The following is a 23,668-nucleotide window of genomic DNA, read 5'->3' on the forward strand; positions in this document are numbered from 1 at the left end:
TTGATGCTCCCATAGCAATTAATTTTTAAAATAAAAATCAGGCCCAAGTTTATGACCAAAAATGACAATGATTACAATTTTAAAGTCAAGAATTACTCGCATGACGTCATAGCAATAAACTAGTCATTCGCAATTTAAGATTTAAAATAGTAAAAAACTTAATATAAAATATGAATGAGATTTCTCTCAACGATTTTTAATAATAAAAACTCGTTAACGATTGATCAATTGCATTTTGATCTCTAGAATAATACTGGCAGAATGTATAGAATGTTATTGCTTTTACCTCAATTAAAAACATGAAACGTGAACACGCTATGAAAATTAATTTATTGCCGTCAAAATGCATTAAGTAAATATACGAGTAAATATTTCAATGAACATGTTTGTAATTTAATCTTAATTAATTAGGAGAAGAGTCTATATGCATTCAAACAATACTTGAAGATACTTTGTAGGTTTTTTATCGGCTGATGATTGGATATAATTCAATGTTAGCCTTCGGAGTCTTTTTTTTTTTGTCTTAGTCCTTTCGGAGCCCCTAATGATTGTCTTTCCGTAACCGAACTAAGATTTTGGCAGCCTCCCACTATGATAATAAAGGAACGGCCGAGGATCCGGGGAGAGCCCTCAGGGTTAGTATCTAATAAGAAGTCTACATAAAGAGTCTTTAATGCTCTCACCTCAAACATATATATGTCATATAACTAAGTTTTATGATCGCTTACATATCTGGTTTGTTATCGTTTGCACCGTGATTTAAACACGTACGCATTGTCGCCACTGATTTAAAAGGAGTATAGAACTAAAGGTTTAGTTCACAGTGGCACTCAACCTTTTATTTCATAGGTGCCACAAAGATCCTTCCATTCCAATGTTCTAAATATCCCAAAGTATTTTGAAGCCGAAAATAAAGGTTTAGTATCACTTCTTATGAGTACTAATCAAACTTAGTGATTAAGGTTGTCATTCAATTATTTAGGCTCATATAAATTAAATCATATAAAGCTTTATTATATATATCTATATCTTTATACTTCTGTTTGTCACTGTACATACGATAAGTATATATGTATTGTATTTTTTAAATTAAAACATGATATCCATCCAATTTATTTTTCCTTCCTAACCCAGTCAATGGTTGTCTAGAAGAATTCGCTGCTGATTTATTTTCTTTTTCTATGTCTCAATGTAAGATAAAGTGTTAAAAACTCTTACGGTTAATATTAACGAAAATATATGAACAACCTTGTGGCGCAGGTAAACTTTGAAAATGTTGGCTTAGCCGGAGCCGGGTCTGACTAGTGATGAAGTGTAGCCAGGTACAAGACTGTCTTTAATATAAGGGTATTAAAGACAGTCAGTAGGATGTCAGCTAAGGATCTGACACCGATATCTGTTCTATAAACAATAGATAAAAGTCCTTATATCTAGTACAAAAAAAACATACGTTAAAAAAATTAAATAAATACAGAGGCGAAGCGGGCCGCAAGTTGGGCGCACCTGGCTCATGCAGCCGCGACGGGCCGGCGCTACGTCGGTGACGCGCGTTGTAAAAAGGCAGCACGGCGGGGGCCGTGCAGGCTAATAAAGGCCGGACCGACGCGACCGGTTCTCTCAGGTGGCAGTCAATGGACGAGTGTCGCTGACGGCCTATAAACACGCTGAGATCATCGATAATTTAAACGAAACGAAGCGAAACTAACCGCAACAGTGTCCACGCCAAACAACGTACCAACATCACTGAAGTTTAATCCGAAACCTCTTTAAAAGCAGCGAAGCCTTTTGCTTCCTGAAGAGCCTCTCGGTCACAACATACTACAAATTCACTTACTTCCTAAATTTCGAAACTAGAAGATGCTTAGATATAGGTGTTAAAATTTTATAGGTGCAAATGTCCCATTTGCTATATAGTAAGTTTTGTTTTAAAAAATAATCATTGCAGAAATAATAATGTAATGATATTAAAGTAAAGAAAATCGTGTTCCAAATTCGAATTACTACATATTAAAATTAATAATTGTTTACTCTCCATGTACAAAGTTATTGGCCAGTCGCATTCCAATATCAAATTTTTGTTTAAAAAAATTATTAAAATTTTTAGCACATGTTATAATCCGAAAGTGTTGTAAAAAAAAAGTATAAAGCAATTCTAAATTTAAAAAACCTTTCAATTTTATTTTTAAATGTCCAAGACTTATTCTGTAATAGATTAGTATGTAATTATAACTAGATCGTGAATATCATTTACGAAGGCGCCTATTTATTATGGAAATATATATTTATTCATTTATTCATATTATTTTCCACTTTGAATTATTTATAGTGATCACTTTGTACTTCAATAGAATTATGCGAGAAGTGTCCAATTTGATTTAAATTAAGGCATCCTAACATAGCATCGAGTTAAGCAGTTGGGGCAGTTTTAGACTGGCGACTACGGGCCAGTAGACGCAATTAGAGAAATAGGGGAAATTGCTGAATAGGGACAGCTATACACTGGTCATCTTTGAACGAAGATGTTTTATGATTCCTAACGCGTATTGATTTGAAAATAGTTCGCAACAAACTCAGTCAAGTTTTTTTTTTGTGATCACTTTCACAAACGTATATAGTACGTACTATCACTTGAAAAACTTTACACTGTAGTAATGGTATTGTTAAAGAGTGTTTCATCAACTTTTTAAATTTATGAAGTAATAATTTTAAGACATTACATAGGGGATTTTATAGTAAAAGCGTTGAAACTAGAAAAAGACATGCTTTTCTTTCTAACAATAATAACATACACGTTGTTATTATTTATGTATATTATTCTTATGAACATAGACTAACTGCTCACACGACAGCGTCCTGTCATATATATATATATATATAATAATTGGCAAAACATTGTTAGTTATTCCTTTCGATGTGTAAATAATCATGATACTTTTTCAAAACGGAAAAGGGAGGTATTGAATTTTTGGCTGTGTATAAATATGATTTTCAATTTTGATATCGCAAATACTTAATGACTACATATTGAGAAACTTAAAAATATATGAATAATGTCTTTGTAGAGTTATTTTAATATGTAGCAATTCGAATTTTGAAAACTCATTTTCTTACTATATATTATCATTGCGTTACTTATTATTTACGAAACCATTTATCTTCTGATAGAGTGTGCAATACATTCATTGAAAATGAATGATCTATACATTCACCTATTTAAAATTTTCATAAATAATTACATGTATGGATGTATTGCCATAAATATAACTTCAGAAAACTTCCGCGGAGTAGTGTTAAGGTGCGATAGATTGCGCGAATGTCATATGAATCGACGGAGACGTGAGAGCGGCCGACGTCTATTCAATAATACCATTCACAAATTCGACAATGCGGCGCCGCGCGAGGACAGAGCGAGACGGAGGAGAAAAAAACATGATCACGAATATCGGGCGCGTACCTGCGCCGGCGACCTCCCGCCCGCCCCCGCGCCGCACCGCACCCCGCAGGCACCGGGCCGCGCTGGCGCCGGCGCCAGCCAGCCGCCGAGCAATTATGGCTAAATAAATATCGGGCACGGCGGCGGACACATACACGCATTCCGCGCCGGGCGGGCGTCGTCGCCGCCTCGCCGCCGCCTCGCCGCCGCCTCGCCGCCGCACCGGCACCGCCGCCGGCGCCCGTCAGCTGTTCACACCGATATTCTACTTTTAAAATACCCTCGCACACGTGTTGGCAACACTTTCCAAACAAACAGTCGGAGAATACGAACTGGATCCTCTACTCTCCCTCCGACGTATCATTTTGAAAGATAAATATAACATTCAAGGTGTTATCATAGTATTTTTCTCCAGCAGGAAGAAATACAACGACACATCTCTTAAAAAAACCTTTAACAATGTATATTTATACACATACATTTAGATACAGCCTAAATGAAAACAAAATATTCAAGCTACATCATTGCCAAGGATTCTTGTCGGTATACAATCTGTGACGGTCTTCCGGTGTGGTGCTGTGGTGTCTGTCGTGGTGCGGAACTAATCTAACGGGCGTATGAGGCTTGGGCCGTGGAGAATGGAATACAGAAACCAAAAGAAGACCGCATCGGAGTACTGTTTGAGAGTAACTCACAAGTCCTCTCCCTGCGCTCGCAAGAAAACAAGTGTGTCTAGATAAAACCAAAGCTTTAGCAATATACTCTCATTAACGTAAAAAGCAATCTTCGGTACAGTCTGCCAACTCTAACATGACTCAATTGACCTAATACACAGCTCTACCAAGCCCTTATTGCAGCTCTTTTGATCAATTCATATGGTCTAGGTTACCCGAAATATTTTAAGTAATAGAACCTTTTTTTCAAAATGTGCTGGTACCCCCTATATTAAAAAAAAATCAGTCATCAGTTATATTCCTATTTATAAGAAATATTCACCGAAATATATATAAACCTTCCGAGTTATTGGATGACTAAAAACTTCGTCGAAATTATATTAAATTAACACTAATAATAATTCATAGAAATTAATAATTAATTAAGATGCGAAAATAATTTATAAAAGGTTATTTGATTAAAATTATAATAACAACATATTAAAATTAATTATTGTTTGCAGTCCCCGCTGTCCCTGCAGACTATATAGTGCCCGAAGTTAAGGTAACATATTTCGCTTGATCACTTTACACAGGCTGTTTGGATATAGGTGTAAAATCTTTGAAGGTTTCACAAGTATAACAAAACTCTGGCGTTAAAATCAGGAGGAGACAATACCCTCCCTGATAGGCGGTGATGACAAACAGGCATTCATATCCCTTTGTAAAGAGATCGCCAAAAGGGCGATAGAAAGAAATAAATCAAACAGAGTATAAAAAGATAAATAGATTAAAAATGTAAAAAGAAACAAAACTGTGATAGAAAATAATTATAGAATAAGTAACAATGTAAAATAAAAATACAAATCGAAAAATGTAAAAAGAAAAAGAAAAGAATGATAGACGAACAGAGCAAGAGGGTAAGAAAGTAGAAATGTAACATGAAAGATAGAAAACGGATCGAAAGAGAATGAGAAGAATGAAAGAAGAGAGAGAAAATAAAAGATAATGTGAAAAAATTAAATGCTAATAAAGTCCCTATCCCACCACAAATAGGGGTACGAGAGGCCCCCAATAGCGGGGGACTATAAAAAAAAAGTATAACGAATCACCCTGTATGTACATATCTCGCGAGGATGACGTCCCCGAGCTGGTGGCGATCTTTAATCCCGGCGGCGTCTCGTCGTCGCCCCACAGATAAGATAAAACCCCGCTCGGAGGGCTCCGCGCAGACGACAGAGGCGTCGCCGGCACGCAAATATATCACACACGATACTTTTACAATCGCTTTTTAACACCCGCTTGACCCTTGCAATTTTCACTTACTTACTGATACAAATAAATAATATCTTTACTGTTTGCTTAGCTCTCACATTACAGGCAATATATTCAGTAGCACTAAAGAGCCGACATTGAAATACCTCAGTTATTGCTCGCAGTATTTAAGTAACTTTGAAATAATATACACAAAAAATAAAAATAAAAACATTAATAAAATATGTTCGATATTGTATCCGAACGTAACACTTTTTATTATTGTTCTTGAGTGCGTGTATCGGAACGAACGGCGTCTTTCACCGGCTTCGAACAAAAGACAATCTTTTAGCAACTACCATCAACGGACATTAACAAGTGTAACTTGATTTCTTCACATTAAATAATTAACTAAATGTGCTTGTTTTATATCGATACCCAACAAAATATTAATGCATAGATCCAATTTTCGCTTGGTAACATTGAGGTTTTAACTGAATAACCACAATCGTTATACCATACAGCCACATATACATAATATAAAACCTTCATGGTGAATCTTTTAGGTAAAAGATTCACCATGAAGGTAAACAGATATTCTCCCATACGCATGCCATTCGGAGTACCACAGGGTTCAATATTTGAACCAGTTTATATACGATCATCAAGAACGACATCCCACGCATCCGTACTTACTGTTTTAATAATTTAAAACATGTGTATAATGTCGCAAGCAGTGGTTGCTAGTAATGGGTCATCAGGATACTTAATGATTGTAGAAAGCAATACGAAATTTTCGACATTAGGAAAAGAGTTACATACTCTAGCGATTGGGAGCATAGAAAAAATGAATGTATTTAATAGCACTAAAAATAGTAAAGCATCTAAGAATGTCGTGATAAAAATTCAATTAATTAGGTCTTTCGATGAGTTGTATATATTCTGATATATTTCATACTAGTGTGAAACAAAAATGGTTTAATATTTATATTATTATATTCGCCTGTGCAAATAAACAACCAAATATTAATACATTATATAGTTTGTGATGGTAAATAAATGCATACATATAGTTTATTTTCAGCGATCTCAAATAACTGAAAACTGTCAAAATCCCTAAAACATGCGTAAATATTGGTTTAAAAACAATAATATATTTGATTTTATGATTAAAGTAACAAGTAATGAAATATAAAATAAAGAAATATTTCAAACATTAAAAGCACCCGACGAGAACTACACAAAACCCTAAAAAGACGCAAATGAGCCACGTCCACAATATATAAACATGTCGATTATTAAATTTACGATCTTTTTACGACTGCGGAGATTGTAAAGTTATTTGAATTTTTATGTTGAATTAAAAATATTGAAGGACGCCTCCGAATTGTTGACGCCATTGACGATTAAACTGAACGCCTTTGTCAATTACATTTAAAAAAAAAGTAAGCGAAATGCCCGCGAAAAGTGATATTTAATCTGTGCGAAATAAATATATTTTTTGTACTATTTGACAGTTTTACACATTAGTATTACGCAAGATTTTATAATATAAACCACTGCTCTTATTTAATGATTAAGTGATTATTTTAATATTACACTTCGACAAATATTGACGCCTATGACGTCATTTAAACAACGTAACATACAATTGAAGCATGAAGAATGGCAAGTAAAATATGAAAGGTACTCGATGTAAATAAAAAGGTTAGTTTCTAAACCATTAAATTAGTAATTTGTTTGTAGATAATGTTATATATCTGAATTATCACATAGTATATTTCATCAAACAAAAACTAATGAAAAAACCCACTTTTGGGAATAAATTGGTCTAGTGTACTGGATATTTGTGAAATTAAAAAATTCTGTTTCTTATTTACAAGTTGTATGATTTGATTATTGCGGAACTGAATGTAATCTTATTAAGCTCTAAATGTAAAAAAACATGGCGCCTATATACGCCATAATATTTTTATATTGAAACATGGCGTTACAGCATTATTTTTTTTACATCTCATCCTTGTTTTCTATGCAACAGATAAAAGTAAAAATAGTTTTTCTATTGACAGATTAAAAATATTAAATTTGGAGTATGAAGTAAATAATTATTTTTGAACATATAAATGGAATACGCATCGAATTCTCTAGAATCACGTTAGGGACAGGAATGCGGTACGCATGCCGTGTTGTCCCAAAAGCGTACAACCGAGCCGCGGCGTCCCACGTGACGAGGTTGTCTCCCCTGACTTTCTTCTTAATTAATATGCTAACAGGCATTGTCGACACCTACATGCAGCTGAGCGGCCGTGGGCGATGGGCGCTCGCCTCTTGAACCCTCATTAGCCGGCCTCCGTGGGAGGAACTACTGTGCGAGCCTATTCAACTAACACTTGACCGCAAGTTAACACTCGAATCATGTAGAAGCAAATGCAATCGACATCCACAGTAAAACAAAAAAAATAAATAAAAAAAGAAATAGTTTTTTCTAATCATTTATACACATTGTCTTTTTATTAGATTTAAACAAACAAATTGAATTAAAAAATATTTTGTAATCGTTACTGATATTTTTATTTTAAACAGAACACAGAGTGTTATTTCAATTGAACTTGATAGATTTTTTTTTGTTACGTCGCTAAGCTGAACTTGCTTTTAAATATTAACTAAAGAACTTTTTAAAATATCTCGCTATAAACGAGATTCATTAAAAAATTATTGCACACGCTTCTATATGATTGTCAAAAGTGTTGGGTATTCATATTTTTTAAATTAAATTAATTATATCCCCAAATTAAATCAATTAAACTGTTATTTGAACGCGGGAAGAAAACCATAGGAATCTAATAGAGCTTCCTAATTATGAAATCCTTAAACTATAAGTTTTCAAGATTTAATTTTTTTTTTGTGATCACCTGCACAAATGTAAATAACTCAAAATTTTAGTACACAGGAATTTGAAGAGATATTATTTGAAAATTTATTGGCAAAAAAGCATATATTGCACAAATGAACTATAAAGGAGCTTCGAGCGAGGTGATTAAACGAGAGGTTGTATGTCAAGTTGAGGGTTTGCTGACGATAAATGCTGGTTCAGGAAGTGGAGGAGTGCGTGGAGTAAGGTCGTGCAAAGGCGCGCGGAGGGCGGGCGGTGGCGCCAGCGGGCTGACCTTGGCGGTTATCGCCGGGTGACCCTCGCGCCGGCAGCTTCTAGCGCCGACGAACTAAAACGACCGGCTGATGTCAGCCTCTATTAATAGAGACACGGCGCCAATGTTTACAACACCGCGCCTACGCCGGGGATGGACTCCGCGCCATTATATTAATTCGAGGCACAAAACTTACGAATAAATACCCTGCTCCAGATACAGCAATGTTATGTGCAATTCCTACACAAAAATTTCCCCAGTATTCAATATCTCTTATAATAACATGCGTACGTCAATAGAACGCCAAAAGAGAGCCTAGAAACTAAAATCATCCTTCATCTTAGAGATACGAGAGTTCCTAGCACGCCTCTGACAAGAGAACACAAAAAACTCTGTTGTTTTTTGATTGTCCCTTTCACGATATATTTAATACTAAAAAGCAATTGATTCCTAAGCTTTATTATCACTTAAAATCATTGTTATATTTTTCACACGGAACATTTAAGAAATTTAAATTTATAAGTATATAGTAATATAATACATAATTGCCTGTTGGTTATGTTAGTTAAGAAAGCTATTTTTAATTTCACTTCTTCAAAGTATAATAGAATTAATGCCTTATAAAGTGTTTTGAATAGACCGTTCCGTTGGTATGCATTGTTTACAAAACTCCCGAAGGAGCAGACATAGAGCGTATGACAAGTTTCCGTCGACACGGACGCAGGCGCCGCGGAAAAGTACTTGCGGAGCCCGCGCTTAATTACCCGCGAGATAAAGCGAATACGTGATAACGAGTTTTTTTTTAAATATTTATTTTCGATTTCGGTTTTGATATTTATTAGGCTATGGCAACACTATTATGTTCAATGTAAATCGAAGTAAATCATTCAGTGATCAAATAACTAAGATGCCAATGAAATAATTTAGCCGCTTCACTTTGGTTCCGACAAAGTTTGCGCGGTACCGACATCACATCATTCGATAGACGCCCACTGCAAAGCACAGGTCTGCAGCAGTTCCCCGCGATCATGACTGTACAGTTGGGTTAGCGGGGGCGTCACACCGCGTCCACCGGCTCGTGGTCGACATTCGGGAGCCTTTCAGCTCAAACGGTCATCGGATATAGGATACTTGTCACAGTCTGCGTCGTCTCTCCTTTAGCGAGGCACTTTGCACACTCAAATTGAAATTCGATTTGTAAATGCACACATTTGACACGAGGTCGCCTCTCAAGAACCTTGGCAGTCGCTCGCGCGAGCACGAGAGGAGACGTTGAGAGCACCTGTTGCGCGGAGGGGCACGTACCGGGCTCGCAGAGTCGGCTGAGGTGGTAGGGGTTGCAGCAGCGTGGGTCGGGGCAGAGTGGCAGGCGGCGCAGCTCGGCCAGGTCGCGAACGTCGGGGAAGCGGAAGGCGCGGGCGGCGGGCAGCCGCAGCGCGGCCGCCGCCACGCAGGCCGTCGCACCGGCGCCCGGGCCCGCGTCCAGCGCGCGCGCCAGCCCGCGCACCTGCTCCTCGGGCACGGACGGCGCGCCGGCCGCAGCCAGCCGCCGCCGCAGCGCGCGCCTCCGGAACATCACATGCCGCCGCCGGCCTCACGGGCGCGCTCGCCGGCACGTCATCACCGGCCGCGCGCGAGCACTCGACTGCCGCCCGCCGCCGCTCCACCGCTCGCCGCCGCCGAGCGACGCTCGCGCGCCCCGATTACCCCGCCGCGCCGCCGCACATTTTTTTTTTTCGTAATTTATAAAAATCGCGCGCTTATAATGAAACAAATATTTCTATGGCTATATAAAACAATATTGCAGCGGTTGTTTCCGTGTAATGTCATATTCGGCACACATTTGTGTTCATAGTTGCCGAATACTATATTACTCATAAATAACCGCTATATAGCTATTGCGGTAGTCTTCTACGCAGCCATCAATTTATTCTTTCGAATAGACTTCATTGAACACTTTCGAAAAGTCAAAACATTGGTATAACTTTTGAATATGTATATATAAATAGACTCCAGCCAAATTAATTCCATCGACAAGAACTTGACGAGAAACTCTACTCTTTATTAAAAATCAACGATATCCTAGCACTGTATCTGTATATTAATTTCTTTTTTTCCAAAATCGTCACTCATTTTAGATCAGCATATGTTAGTAATGTATATAGCCTCTTCGCAAGCGATCGCTACAAATGATCGCAAAGTTAACAATGTCAATACATAAACGACTCGTAAATCACAATTGATGTTTTCACAAGCCGCTAATTGTACCGGATACGGAACAAAGCGCTGTCTGCAATGTAGGGGTAGCGCGGACTAAGCATACCCCAGACAGACAATCCTTTTTTATAGCCTAGCACTAATACTGTGGCTTAAGAGTGTGACGCCTTGCAAAACTTCAAATAATTGATGTATCAACCCATCCCAAAAGTTACTCTGAATAAATTTAATTCTGACGACTAGCAAATAGTAATTATCCATAACTTTACTTCATACGATTACATCATAAGTAAGCAGAATAATCGAATCAGCGAACTGTCAAGTTGAAATACCGTGCAATACTTTAAGATTCTGGAGTAAAGACCATGGACAGGCAAATACAGCATAGGACGTATGCCATTAAGGTCGACAGGTGTGACACAAGCGGCTATAACTATTAAGTTTGCCGTAGTGACAAGAAAGTTTTTCATATTCCCACAAGCTATTTTATAAATATAGCTTACAGTATGGTGTTAGTTACGGCCTTTCTTATGACGGCAGAATAACACTCATTGTTTTTATGCCTGTACCACATCTCTGTTGCAAAACTTAGCGAGCAAGTCCAAGACGATACGATGATTAGGAATCCTTTTAGGGCAGGATATTTTGTGCAAACTTAAGTTTTTCTTTTAAAAAAAATGTATTCAGGTTGTACCCGCGTTGTGGATCGTATGCATCTCGCCCGACCCCTCGTATTATTGTAATAATTTAAAAAAGATCCCGCGCATGGCGGGCGGCGCGTATGCTGCAGCGCGTGTGTGATAACCTTTGTCCGCTTATGAGTTCGTTTGCCAACAATACGCGACTAGAATTCGTGAGCGATCAAATTAATTCAGCATTTTATTAGAATTTACCCGCGCGGGCGGAGGCGGTCGGTGTAAAATAATAATTTACAGGTTTCTATTAGCGCGCCGTTGAATACCAAACATTAGTTATGCGAAACCATAAATTTGCCGAAAAATTTTACCACACGCTAACCTCTTTAAAACGGGTACTTATCAATTATTATAACCTATTTGTGTATTATTAAAACATTTATTTAACTTTTTCAAAATTATCAACATATATTTTAATCAAAACAATAAATTTCATTAAAATTAAAACCGATTCCGCTAAGTAAAGAAAAATTTAAAAATATTTATCAATGGGTTCCTAATTATAAAGTTTTATAAACGTGTACATAAAATTTATGAAAGTGTATGTAAAATATTTCCCAAAATACATGATAATACGTTTAGAGATGGCAGCACTTTTGCGGGGGTGAAGTGCGCTGCGCGGGGGGCGGGGCCGGCTGGCGCCACCGGCGGCGTCAGGTGCGCGCGCCTGTGTGCGTGCGGCGCCACCCGTCACACGCCCGACGCCAGACGCGACAACAACACGCCACAATTATACACACTCTAAGATTGTCTCTCAGAGACATTAATACCTTATTTCACGTTTTTTATGAACTAACTGCCTGAATAGACTTCGTACTGTTAAAAGTTACATGTGTATCGCTGTACAATAAAATAAAAAAGTAAAAAGTCTTTCGGAGAGTAAATTAGAACATCTTTTAAAAGCTGTCAAAGATTTCACTTTATCCGTATACTGCAAAGCAATATAAAAATATGGTCACATTATTACTACAGTCTCGCTATATATATTTGTACGTAATCCTTGCTTATTTTCAAAACATGAAATTAAAAAGTATTTATTTTGAAATAGGTTTTACTTTCTTGTGTTGTACTGCGATAGACTAATAACTTCCGACAGTACCAAATCTTTGCAGACAATAATATAAGCGACTACTTGTGGTTAATAACCAATATCAATGATTTTTCTCGTTGATTACCTACAGGGTAATGGCATTTACAGAATCCGCGGGTTTGAGGCGACACTGCGTAAGAGTACTTAACCTAAAACCTTTTTTTAAGTTAGCGAAACTCGGGAGTTCCTTTGGAGCCTCTGGGCCGCTACGTCCTATTTGGACCGGAACTTGATCGGGCTGTGACGCGTCGGTAATATCCATTTAGAATTCCGACACAAGGCCGCCTGAGAGGGAACTTCGCCTTGATTGGTTATTATTGCCTAACAAATATCAATTAACTTCGTATAGCGTTAGCGCTGGGAGAAAAAGTGTCGAAAGGCACTCCTTCTCCTCTCTACCTAGTATAATTGGAGATTGGCGTCCCCTGTGATGTACAATCAGCCTGGTTTTCAACAAGAACTTTTATCGAATGGCGCCGTCGACGGTGTGCAGTGTACGTGGCTTATCTTATAGATGTCGCATCGTTCGGAAACTCAGCAATTGTCTAGGCTTCAGAACGGTGCGGAGTTTGTCTGTACCGGATTTGATTGTATGGTAACTGCATCAACAATACAATGAATTTGTATTTCTGAGCGTCAAAGTCGAAGTAATAAACTGATGTCCGGTTTAAGAACTAGGCTGTTGTTGCCAGTTCCAGGTCGACGTGCAGGTCTTCTTTGAGTACGTATCGCGGGGTGCTCATGGCCCTACCTTGTTCTGTACGCCCTGGAGTCTGAACGACGCGGTCTGATTACAGCTGTAGTGTGATGTAGTATCACTTTATTCGACAGCGAAATTTTGCTCCTTGTTTTCGGCAGCATTCTTTCGAGCACTTCCTACGTGCGACGTGAAGTAAATATGAAAACCGTGTTCACATAACTGTTGAAATAATATCTTCCAATAGTATGGATATGTGTTTTGTCAATTTTTTTAATACCTCACCTATAGTTGAAAGGCATAGGTTTGCACTATAGATCAATATTGCCACTGCATCTACATTTTATTTCTGATAATATTGTTAAAAATTACAATTTCCAGTCTCCAATATTATTGGATTTTTAATTGTCCTTATAAAAAGTGACGTCGCAGGTCTCAAATGCAAGTCGGCGTGTCTACACTGCCCTTAGTCTATGGCACCGGGCGGCCGTTCGGCGACATTGCAGCAAGCCAATAAATGACTCTGTGCGATAGCGCCCGAATCTCGCCGCATCCCGCGACGAGCCGCCGCGTGGACACCCGCCACGCGCGCGGCCGACAAAAATTAATGAGACTTTCCCTAGTATTATCCGATCGTTTGGCCACCCTACAGCACATCACACTCTAAATATTTCAATTAAACTTTCCCCTCGAATATCAGATCGTTTGGCCACCCTAGCGCACGTTTAAGGCGCAACAGCCGGTCCCGGCAGCCTCTAAACATTTCAGTAACACCTCTTCCCTTTGATATTCGATCATTTGGCCACCCCATCGCAAAGTATATTCGCTAAACTAACTCTTGAGAGAGTAAACTTTGCCCTAATACACGACCTTTTTAAGATCATCGGTAGACGCTGGATGCGCTATGATCTTTGTGGAGGCCTATATTCCAGCAGTGGACATGGATGATGATGATCTATGTCGATAATCCTCTCAAAATACAAGACTAGGCTTAACCATGGTTCCTCTCGGAGGTCTAAAGAAAGCTTTCTTTTAAGGTACGCCGTACGTACTCAAGAGATTTAAACTAACCGCCCTCACACTTGCGATTTGTAAAAATCAAATGTCACTGAGATATTCAAATAATTTTATTTAGTCAATAAAACAATCTATTTTTTTAAACCAAAGTATCCGTTTTAAATTTATTGTAAACACCTATATAATTTTAATTAAACAACACTGCACAATGTTAAGTGCCAAAAATGTTTTATGTTCTACGCAATGAATCTTATTTGACGAAAAATAAAAATAATCTTCGCATAGATTTTTTATTCTTTCATTTCGACTTCACCGCAAGCATCTGTTGCATCTAAAGTTTACAGATTCGCAAAAGTTGTGCACCGCGTTCTATTGGCTTGCGTTCAATTCTATACCGCGGATACGTTCACCGCTAGACATATAAACTACCGTTAAAACTGTTTTTTTAAGATACATAATTTAACCAAAAAAGTTTATATTCTTGTTCAACATTTTAAAACAATTGTTTGTAAGTTTAAAAAAAAACACGCGTGCCTGTGGTACATTTTACTGCAATCTAATTTACAGAAAAAAAAACTATAGATCTCTGCTGAAATAAAATAATAAGCGGAGCGAAAGAAAACGATATGAAGAACACAGAACCAAGAGCAAGCCATAGAGGTACAAAAAGGTGCAATTTCGTATCTAGAGGCGCTGTGTGCCTTTTGTATAAAAGAAGTAATGTCAACACGAAGCAAAAGTGTTGAATTAATATATATAATAAGTCAAATAACGTATATTTTGTGTTTCTAGTGCAAGGAATATTGCGTGTAGGTCAATGTTGCCAGTAGAAAACTGTAATGTCTAACGTACAGTTTATAACAGCGCCATCTTTCGATCTTTTATGACACTATTCTACGATGTCAAAAAGTTACAGATTTTATTTTTATACAGCTCGTTTTTTACTATCCATTGCCTGAATAATTCCGGGCGGCGCATCAGGCGATTGTCATAGATACATTAAGTTTATTAGTTTTTTATGTCATCGTAAACGCTGCGGTTTAAAACCAACAAACTTCTGAATCCAATCTCCGTAACTACGTCCTTATTGTGAGCTGGTTTATATGTTCGCCGGTAGATGGCGGTTATTACAAACTATTTTAATGTAGAACTTTATTTGGGTTTCTATTTAAATGTTGAAAGCATGCTACTAATGATTGAAGACTAAGATATTAAATTATTTGGAGTATTGTGAATAAAGTATAATGAATATTTTTTTATACTAAGCACTGACTGCTTCGACAAACTTAGTTTTTTTTGTCTGAACTTTCACTGCTGCCCATTTGACATTTGCTGCTTCCGCAGGCTCTAGGTGGCAGAATGTAGAAACCGCCTATCCTAAGACCTCTTTTGAATTGGCAAAGCTCGAGGGCTTCCGAAGGAGTATTTCCTCGAACTGCTACATACTATTTCATCTAATTGGTAGGCCACAAAGTTCTTAGATCGCGGACGTTTTTAGTCGGACATTCCATAGAGTGACTATGCCCTGGATACCCAAAAGGAGATCTCGATTTGGGCGGAATCGGAAATCGGAATCTCAGAAAACGTTAGCGCTGAGGGAAGAAGTGTCGGAAGAACCTCCAGCAACGTTTCTGTCTAATAAGATGGGGGTTGGCGTCCCTTGTAATTATGATTCGAAATAGTTTCCAAGCAAAACCAGTTGGTTATAGAATGGAGAGGAAGTCGCTGTAAAGTATATGGCTTTTCCTAATAGCACTGCGTCGTCAAACTCGAGTAAGTGTCGTGGTGACAGGACTTTGCGACGTTTGAATGTACCGGGTGTGAATGTATTTTAGATTCAGGCACCTTCAATAAATTTGTGTGTAGAGCGGAAAAATCAAAATAATGAATCGATACTCCTTTTGAGAAGCGCTGGAACTGGTAGTTCCAGGTCGACATGCATGTCCTTAATGCACAAACCTGTTCAGTACTGTGTTCTGTCACAGTCCAATGGAAAAAATAAATGAAACGTATTTAATATTGATTACTTTATTTACCGACAACAGGACTTTAGTAGTAATTAGGAATTACATTTTTCTTATAATGCCTTTAGCCAAAGAGTCTCTTTATTGGTTGTTTTGTATGAAAAAAAATTATCTCCATTAAAACTTTTCTCCTATCTTAATGAATATATAAAAAAAAATAATTAGCAAAGTTAGACGTACCGGCCTTGAGTTTTATGCTTGACAACATATTTGCCGAAAATTTCTATTTATAGATAATTATATAAATTATTTATGATACCTTCTGTGCTAGAGTCACCTTTATTATTGAATCTATGTGCATAATAGTTTCCATTAGGAGATAGTAGAAATCGTCAATTTTGAGTAAAACCACCTTAAACTAGCTTGACATAAAGATCTAACTTACTTTATGCGCAGCGACTGTAAAGAAAACATATCATCTGTGCCAACAAGGACAGTGCAGTAGATTTATTTGTGTTTTGTAGGGATTACTACAATTGAATTGTTTTTATTTCTTCACGCCATGGCCTCATTTTGCCACTATTCCAACAATAGCCCTATCTGTCAATATAACTAACAAAACGTGTTAATTAAAAAAGTTATATTTCTCAATAAATTTATTCCAGTTAAGACCGAAATGTGTATATATTTAAAATCAAGTTTGAATCGATCTTTCTTTTAACCGTGTAATATTTATAGAATGATATTATCACTAAAAATGATGACTTGTAATACGGTGATTAAATACATAATATATAAAATTATATAATTTTTTTTATTTAAAAATGATGTTGATTACAATACTGCAACACTGAAAGCCATTATTAATGTCAGCAACATACCCATCCGCACTTCCCGCGCATCCAAATAAGCGATCACACAATAATTATCACAAAGTTTAAATTGTCCTTCAATATTTTTATTATTTAACAATCTTTAAAGAGAACGTACGCGGTATTGGTTTATTTGTCAATATGGCGACGTCCGACATGATCGGCGATTGTGTCAGTAATGGCGGGAAACGCGGTCAGCGCGCGTATTTATGCGGCCGCCTCCGGAACTATGAATGGCGGCGAGTGGTCGTACAACTCCGCGTCCCGTACGCGCTCGCCCCGCGAACAAAGCGCTCGCCCCGCGCTCTTACTCGAACACAAAAAAACAATGCCGTAAAAAGTTGTCTGTGGTCATAAATTATATTATCTGTGATGCCATTTCAATACCCGCGCCATATTGCCGCTGATTGATAAAGTTATTTACTTAATTAATAACAATATTGTGTGAATATACATTTGTCATGTCATCTTAAATGTTAACAATACAATTAATTATATTTATTTGTAATAAGTATTTTATTAGTTTTAATTGTAGGGGAATGAAGTAATTATAACACTTGGTAATTACCACTATCCCATCAGCCGACAAACATTGTATGCAAGGCATTGTTTTAAAGCCTCAAGGTTCGCCATGATGACCGGTCGTGCGCTGCCCGCATCTAGTTACCTCCTTCAACCTTAACTATGCCGTCGGTCCATCTAGTGCTGTTCACCTGGTGTATATGCTCGATGTCTTTCAGCCCCGACTGCTGTCAGATAGATGCACGAGCATTGTACTCCGCCCACTTCCAATTCAGACTAGCAATTCTTCGAGGTACGAGGACTTTGGTTCTGCAGGACTCCACATTTCTGATTCCACATCGAAGTTCACAGTATAGTCATCTCTATTGCTCTCTAGGTGGATCTTGGATCATCACTACTCAAAGAACTTTGTTTTCAGACATTGCTAGATTTTTGATGAGAAGACATTTCGGAGCTTCCCGAACGCTGTTCCCGAGTTGGATTTGGCAAGTGATCTTATGACATATGTTTTAATCGTAACATAATATTGCAATATTATTAAATTGCTTATTGTAGCATTTTTAGGTTTAATGTGCAAAATGCATCTTCAGGGTGCGATTTAATATATGAAACTTCTAACACTAAAATGCGGAGATCCTCGATCTCAGCATTTTTTATTTTATTTATATAGAAAACTATCAGCTGTAGATATATACGGGGTGATTAATTCTAGGTGTAAAAGCTTTGAAGCGGTGAATATATAGCTAATTTACTTTCAATTATTGTTTTGTACACACTATGCAATAATCATTGGTTTCAGAAATAATGTATAATGTAATTTTTGAAAATATTGGTAGCAAATTCAAAAAAGATTTTTCGGATTAGTAAGTAAAAGTTTTTTTTCAATAAAATTAAATATAGTAAGAAAAATAGTGTTCAAAATCCGAATTAAAATTATTCACTATTTGTCTCTGCAGCCTTAGTACTGCTAGATGTAATTCAGCTGTTGCATTCAAATAGAAAAAATAAATTAAAGTAACATATTTCAGAGCAATCACTTTATAGAGGTGATTCAAAATAGATCTAAAATCTTTACGGCTGTTTGCTATCAAATGAATTATATATTCACCTTTTTAAAGCTTTTACACCTACAACCAATCATCCTGTATAGCAACAATGTTGGTGAACTGAGAGACAATTACTTCACTTGTCACATGTCTGTGTACAATTTTTAATGTGAATTGGAATAAATACATTTAAAAAACTTTTAAGTTAAACGGTTTTTTGATACCCATATTGTAGTGGTTGTGGAAAAATATGCATTTAGTCCGCCATATGGAACGGCGTCCATCTTGAATTTTAAATTTTGACATAATCATCGTGTTTTTCTAGTGTAGCCCTTTCATTTGATACCTATATTGAGGAGGTTAAGAAAAAATACGTAATCCGCCATTAAAAAAGAGACATTTCTATCGGCAACTCGTAGAACTTGTTAAAATATTTAACGCTGAACAATTTGCTGACGGAACGGTAGTTGAAAATGGATCAACTAGCCTGACTTTACCAACGGTTATGTTTGCAATTAAGTCATGTAGTGAATCTATATTAACCTTTTCAAACGTTAGGGCTGCATATGCACTTGACCGTGCATGCACCGGATGCATGTGTAGAGTTCTCGCCCCGTATCACTGGCTACTACGGCTACAATACCTTAATTTCAAATCATACTTGGGCGTTCGAAATTCGAACGCCGATTTAAATTCGGAAGCCATCAGTGACGCGGTCGCTGCCGTTGCGTAAGAGTCGTGATAATTGTATATACTTTATACATACGTAAATACACCTTCTTCGGTCACTCTTGACTCTCATCTTCCTTGACAACGTGCTCGGATGGTAAATTACTTCCGCTTGCTAAATACGAATGGACGTCAGTCAGAATTATTGCTGGTGCAAATAACGAAAAGCATACGTTACGCTAGATGCGGACAAGACAAAACCGATCATGGTGGGGGAGGCCTGTCTTGTAGTGAGTTTCTATCAGTTGACTTGATGATGATACGTTAGTTTTTTGTTGCTATGTAAACTAAGAAAAGAAAACATAATTTAGGTAACCCTTCGTTCAGTAGTCTTTTAATGTAAATACATAACTCGTGGAACTATGTAACATACATCTTTCACTATAACGAACCTTGGGAGAACGGAAAAACAAAGTAATTTCGTATAATTAAAGAAAATCGAATGCCAGTGGTAATTGAGGAGGTAAAAATGCTTCTTTCAATAACTTTACACTACCACAAACATGGTTTTATTGAATGTAAATCCTAAATAACTATACCTCTTCCGTGACGGCTGGGTATAAAGAGAAAATTTTCCGCTAAACAAAACACGGTTTATTTAAAAACAATCAATGTATTGCCAAATAATATAAATTTTATTAGATACGTTTACATTTCATTGCTTCACCGTAGTGGGTCCGTCTCATTGTAGAGTTCAGTCATGGTGCTCGGTACAAAGGTCCCGCGTTAGAAGGTTTATAAAGGACCCATTTGTACCAACTTCACCAACCAAACTCCCTTCCATATCTAATCAAATTTTAAACGACAGAATTGGTGCTCTGATATTCGCACTTGTCTGCCATAAATTCTTCAGTGGGTTATAGAGAGAATTCGACGCTACATATCTCGCTCTTTCTTCTTTTCAGCCGATGGACGCCCACTGCAAGGCATAGGTCTACTCGACCTTAATTATGTGATTGTTCCATCTAGTGGGAAGCCTGCCCACGCCACGTTTACTGGCTCGTTGTTGCCACTTGAGAAACATTCGACCCCAACAGCGATCGGTTGCACGAGCCATGTGCACCGCCCGCTGCCACTTTAGACTCATCTCGCGCATACATCCATTATTTCACTCACTATGAATTTAATCCTGGTTATTTCCTTGACTAGGTTGTGGTACATGTTCATCTTAGTTGTGTATTCTTTAGGTACATTTGTTTCCATAGAGCTGTAACTTTTACTATTAATACTACATGTTTAAAAGTTTTTGTAATAGGAATAAGTTCGGTGTAGAACACGTAATTTCTCAAGTCCGAACAATGAAAAGGAATATAGTAGAATAGACCAAGATCCTCTATGACCATGTCGAACACATTTGTTTACTCCGTATATTCTTAAACTATTATAATTAAACTTTAAGTTTATAACAGAACTATTAACCTCTGTACGATTTCTTGGGATAATGTATGAACTGTGAAAAATATTTAACACATAGTTTACCATTTGTATAAGTCGCTAACGAAAGTAATCGACATACTCCAGCGGATTTGATTGAAGGGGTTGTGGTCAGGACATATAGCGCGTAGAACAGATTCCCTTCGGAGCCTTAAGGTTCATGTGTGGAGGGAACGGATCAGCAATAACGATCACTCGTTAGGTGGACAGACCTTGTTAAAATCATCAGAAGATGCTGGGAGCAGACCTCTTTCAATTGGTCCTTTTGAAAAGATATGGGTAGCTTATGTCCAGTAGTGTCTGTCTATCTCGCGGGAGATGCAGTAAGTTTCAATGCAGTAACTAGACGCTAGTAACATTAACATAGGTCGTAGATAGAATGAACACTATTTATTTAAATTAATTGTTTTAGTTTATTAAGGTTTGAAAAGTAAGTTATTAATAATAGAAAACTTAAGTTATAAAATATAAATTTGTAGCTCTTAGTCAATTCATACTTAATCTTACTGCTATGTATCCTATTGGTCTTTACGCAGACTATTAATAGGTATCAATTTTAATGGTATATTTTTTTAAAGACCTATATTTAGAAGTAGACAATAATTATTATTAGTCCCTAGTAGATCGTAAAGTTGTGTTACCTGTCAGTGTAAAGGCAATTTTGTTTCGCGACATTTGAAATTTGTTTTTCGAAACTAAATCAAGTTATGGAAACGAAGATAAATAATTTGCAGGGACTAACGTAAAGATGTGATGAACATTAATCCGATGCCTAATTCAGTCTCACTAACGCAGAGACACACGAAAAACAAGACAAACGAAACAATTCAGTCATAATTATCATTACCCGCTATTTATACGGGCTTGGCGCGGGCGCTGTGGCGCCTGGGCGCCGCTCGGAGCGCGCCGCGGCGTCGCCCCCCGCGGCCGCCCCCCGGCACCGCTGTCCCGCGCCACAACCCCTCCCGCCCCGCGGACTGTTGCCGAAAACAAAATAGCGCGCCATTCCAATGTCACCGTCTGCTACACTTCGAGAGGCTCCATTTGTTTTTTGATCACCGCGTGGCCAGTGTTATGATTTGAGGTTAACTTTTTCGAAGAACAATCATAGTGTTACTATAATAAAATTATGGCAACAAAAATTTAGTTACATTTTAATTATGGAAACGATGGTCCGCATCATTTATCGCCGCATAAATTCAATACTAAATAAAATCTAATAGTAACAAAACTGAAATAAAAATTAAAAACAGATAAAGTAGTAAATCCTCCTTTTCATTCTCTTGTCCATAATTAGACAGTGAAAAAAAATAAATTTCATTGTTAATATGTATCTGTAGCTGTATTTGTCACTTTAATTTGACAGATTAGTCTATGGTCTGATTATAAATAAGAGTTGACAGATTTAAATGTTCCAAGATTTAATTTAAAAAGATTACATTTATTATTCCCGCCATGCTGGGGGTAACGGACTGATGACTATCTCATATTTGAAACGAATAAAAATTGTTTTGAATAAACTGTTCGCAAATGTATTTAATAATGTTCAAAACGTACAAACATAAGTTATGTCTTTGCACTAATAAGAGGTGTGTAAATTTGTAAGTTAAATGAATTACGGAGCGGCCATTGTTTTTAAAAATAGTAATATCACAAAATGCAACGATGTTCCCTACCTACCCTTCTCTAAGCTTCATAAAATGAATAACTTGTTTTGGGTTATGACATATGGTTTTATAATAATCTCTTTTGTAATGCTACCAAATTATCTTAAATTTAAAAAGGTTAATCAGGCAGACAAACCTTCTGTTATGAATCTTCTGGGTTGAAGTTAAAGATTAATATTCACGTATGATGAGCAACAGCATTATCTAAAAAACTGCGTTCGCCAACTCGCGCGCCAATCCTGGCGAAAATCAGAACATACCCCTCGAATCCTGCGTACGCACACTGCGTCCTAGTAGGATAGTAGGATTTATTTTAAAAAATTGTATATTTTGAGTTCTGTATATAATATATAATATATTATTACATCTTTCTCTTTTTTCATCATTGGCAGATGGACGAAAATCCTTAATGGGTGTAAGCCTATATAATAAAGTTCCACGAGATATATTAGACCACACGTTTCTTAGCTTTAAATAAAAATAATTGAAAGTATATTATTAAATAATTCTTATTATATTATTCAGGAGTTTTTAGTTGATCGAAATGTGTGAAAGTTGGTTCGACTTATTTGCATGGTTTGATATTATAATGTACACACGAAAAAAAGTTATTAAACTTCATTTAAAATAGCAACTGTTAAGTTTCTGGCCGGCTATTAGCAGATCATCGTTCCGAGCCGATAGCTTATTGCTTATAATGTTAAAATAATCGATAGTTCTAAATCGTATGTAAATGTTTTTGAATATTTTGATTTCCGTTATTTATATTAAAAATAGTATATTCATGAAATCTTAATCTTGTACTTAACAATATTCTATTGTATTGCGTAGCAGCGTATGAAGCCTACCTACAACGTGGACGTAGTCAACAAAGTTTTCGGGATACACTGATCACTTTCCACAGGTCCTATTGGAAATCTGTGTGAGGCCTAGGTCCAGCATTGGAAGTCCTGCAGCTGATAGATACTGAGGAATATTATTTAATCTAGCTGTGTATTATTTAATCTATTTGTCTTATAAACGTATGAGAAAGTTACCAAACGAAAATCAGAGTTTGTAATAGTCTTTTAGAACGCATTAGATTAGGTTAGGTTAAAATAGCTCAAATCTTGTACTCTCTCTCGCTCTCTCTCTCTCTATCACTCTCTCGTTCCCGATGATGATGAGTAATATTAAATCCAGAAACTTAACCTTAACTTAATTTAGATTATCAGAAATGTTTCTCTTGAATT

At 37.0% G+C, this 23,668-nt stretch overlaps 1 protein-coding gene across 1 annotated transcript in view; it reads right to left on the reverse strand.

The window, feature by feature from the left end:
* The window catches only part of Dad (Daughters against dpp), a 47,616-nt gene extending 37,520 nt beyond the window's left edge, over positions 1 to 10,096 (reverse strand). The window contains exon 1 of the mRNA XM_068767404.1: positions 9,792 to 10,096. Within this exon, the coding sequence (XP_068623505.1) occupies positions 9,792 to 10,062 (271 nt within the window). The 5' untranslated portion in view covers positions 10,063 to 10,096. The remainder of the gene's footprint in view (positions 1 to 9,791) is intronic.
* Positions 10,097 to 23,668: the final 13,572 nt, after the last annotated feature.

The sequence above is a fragment of the Battus philenor genome, unplaced genomic scaffold, assembly GCF_028537555.1.
Source record: "Battus philenor isolate CCGP_79_NKW_IND1 unplaced genomic scaffold, ilBatPhil1.0.hap1 SCAF_10, whole genome shotgun sequence".
In the NCBI taxonomy this organism is placed as follows: Eukaryota; Metazoa; Arthropoda; class Insecta; order Lepidoptera; family Papilionidae; genus Battus; species Battus philenor.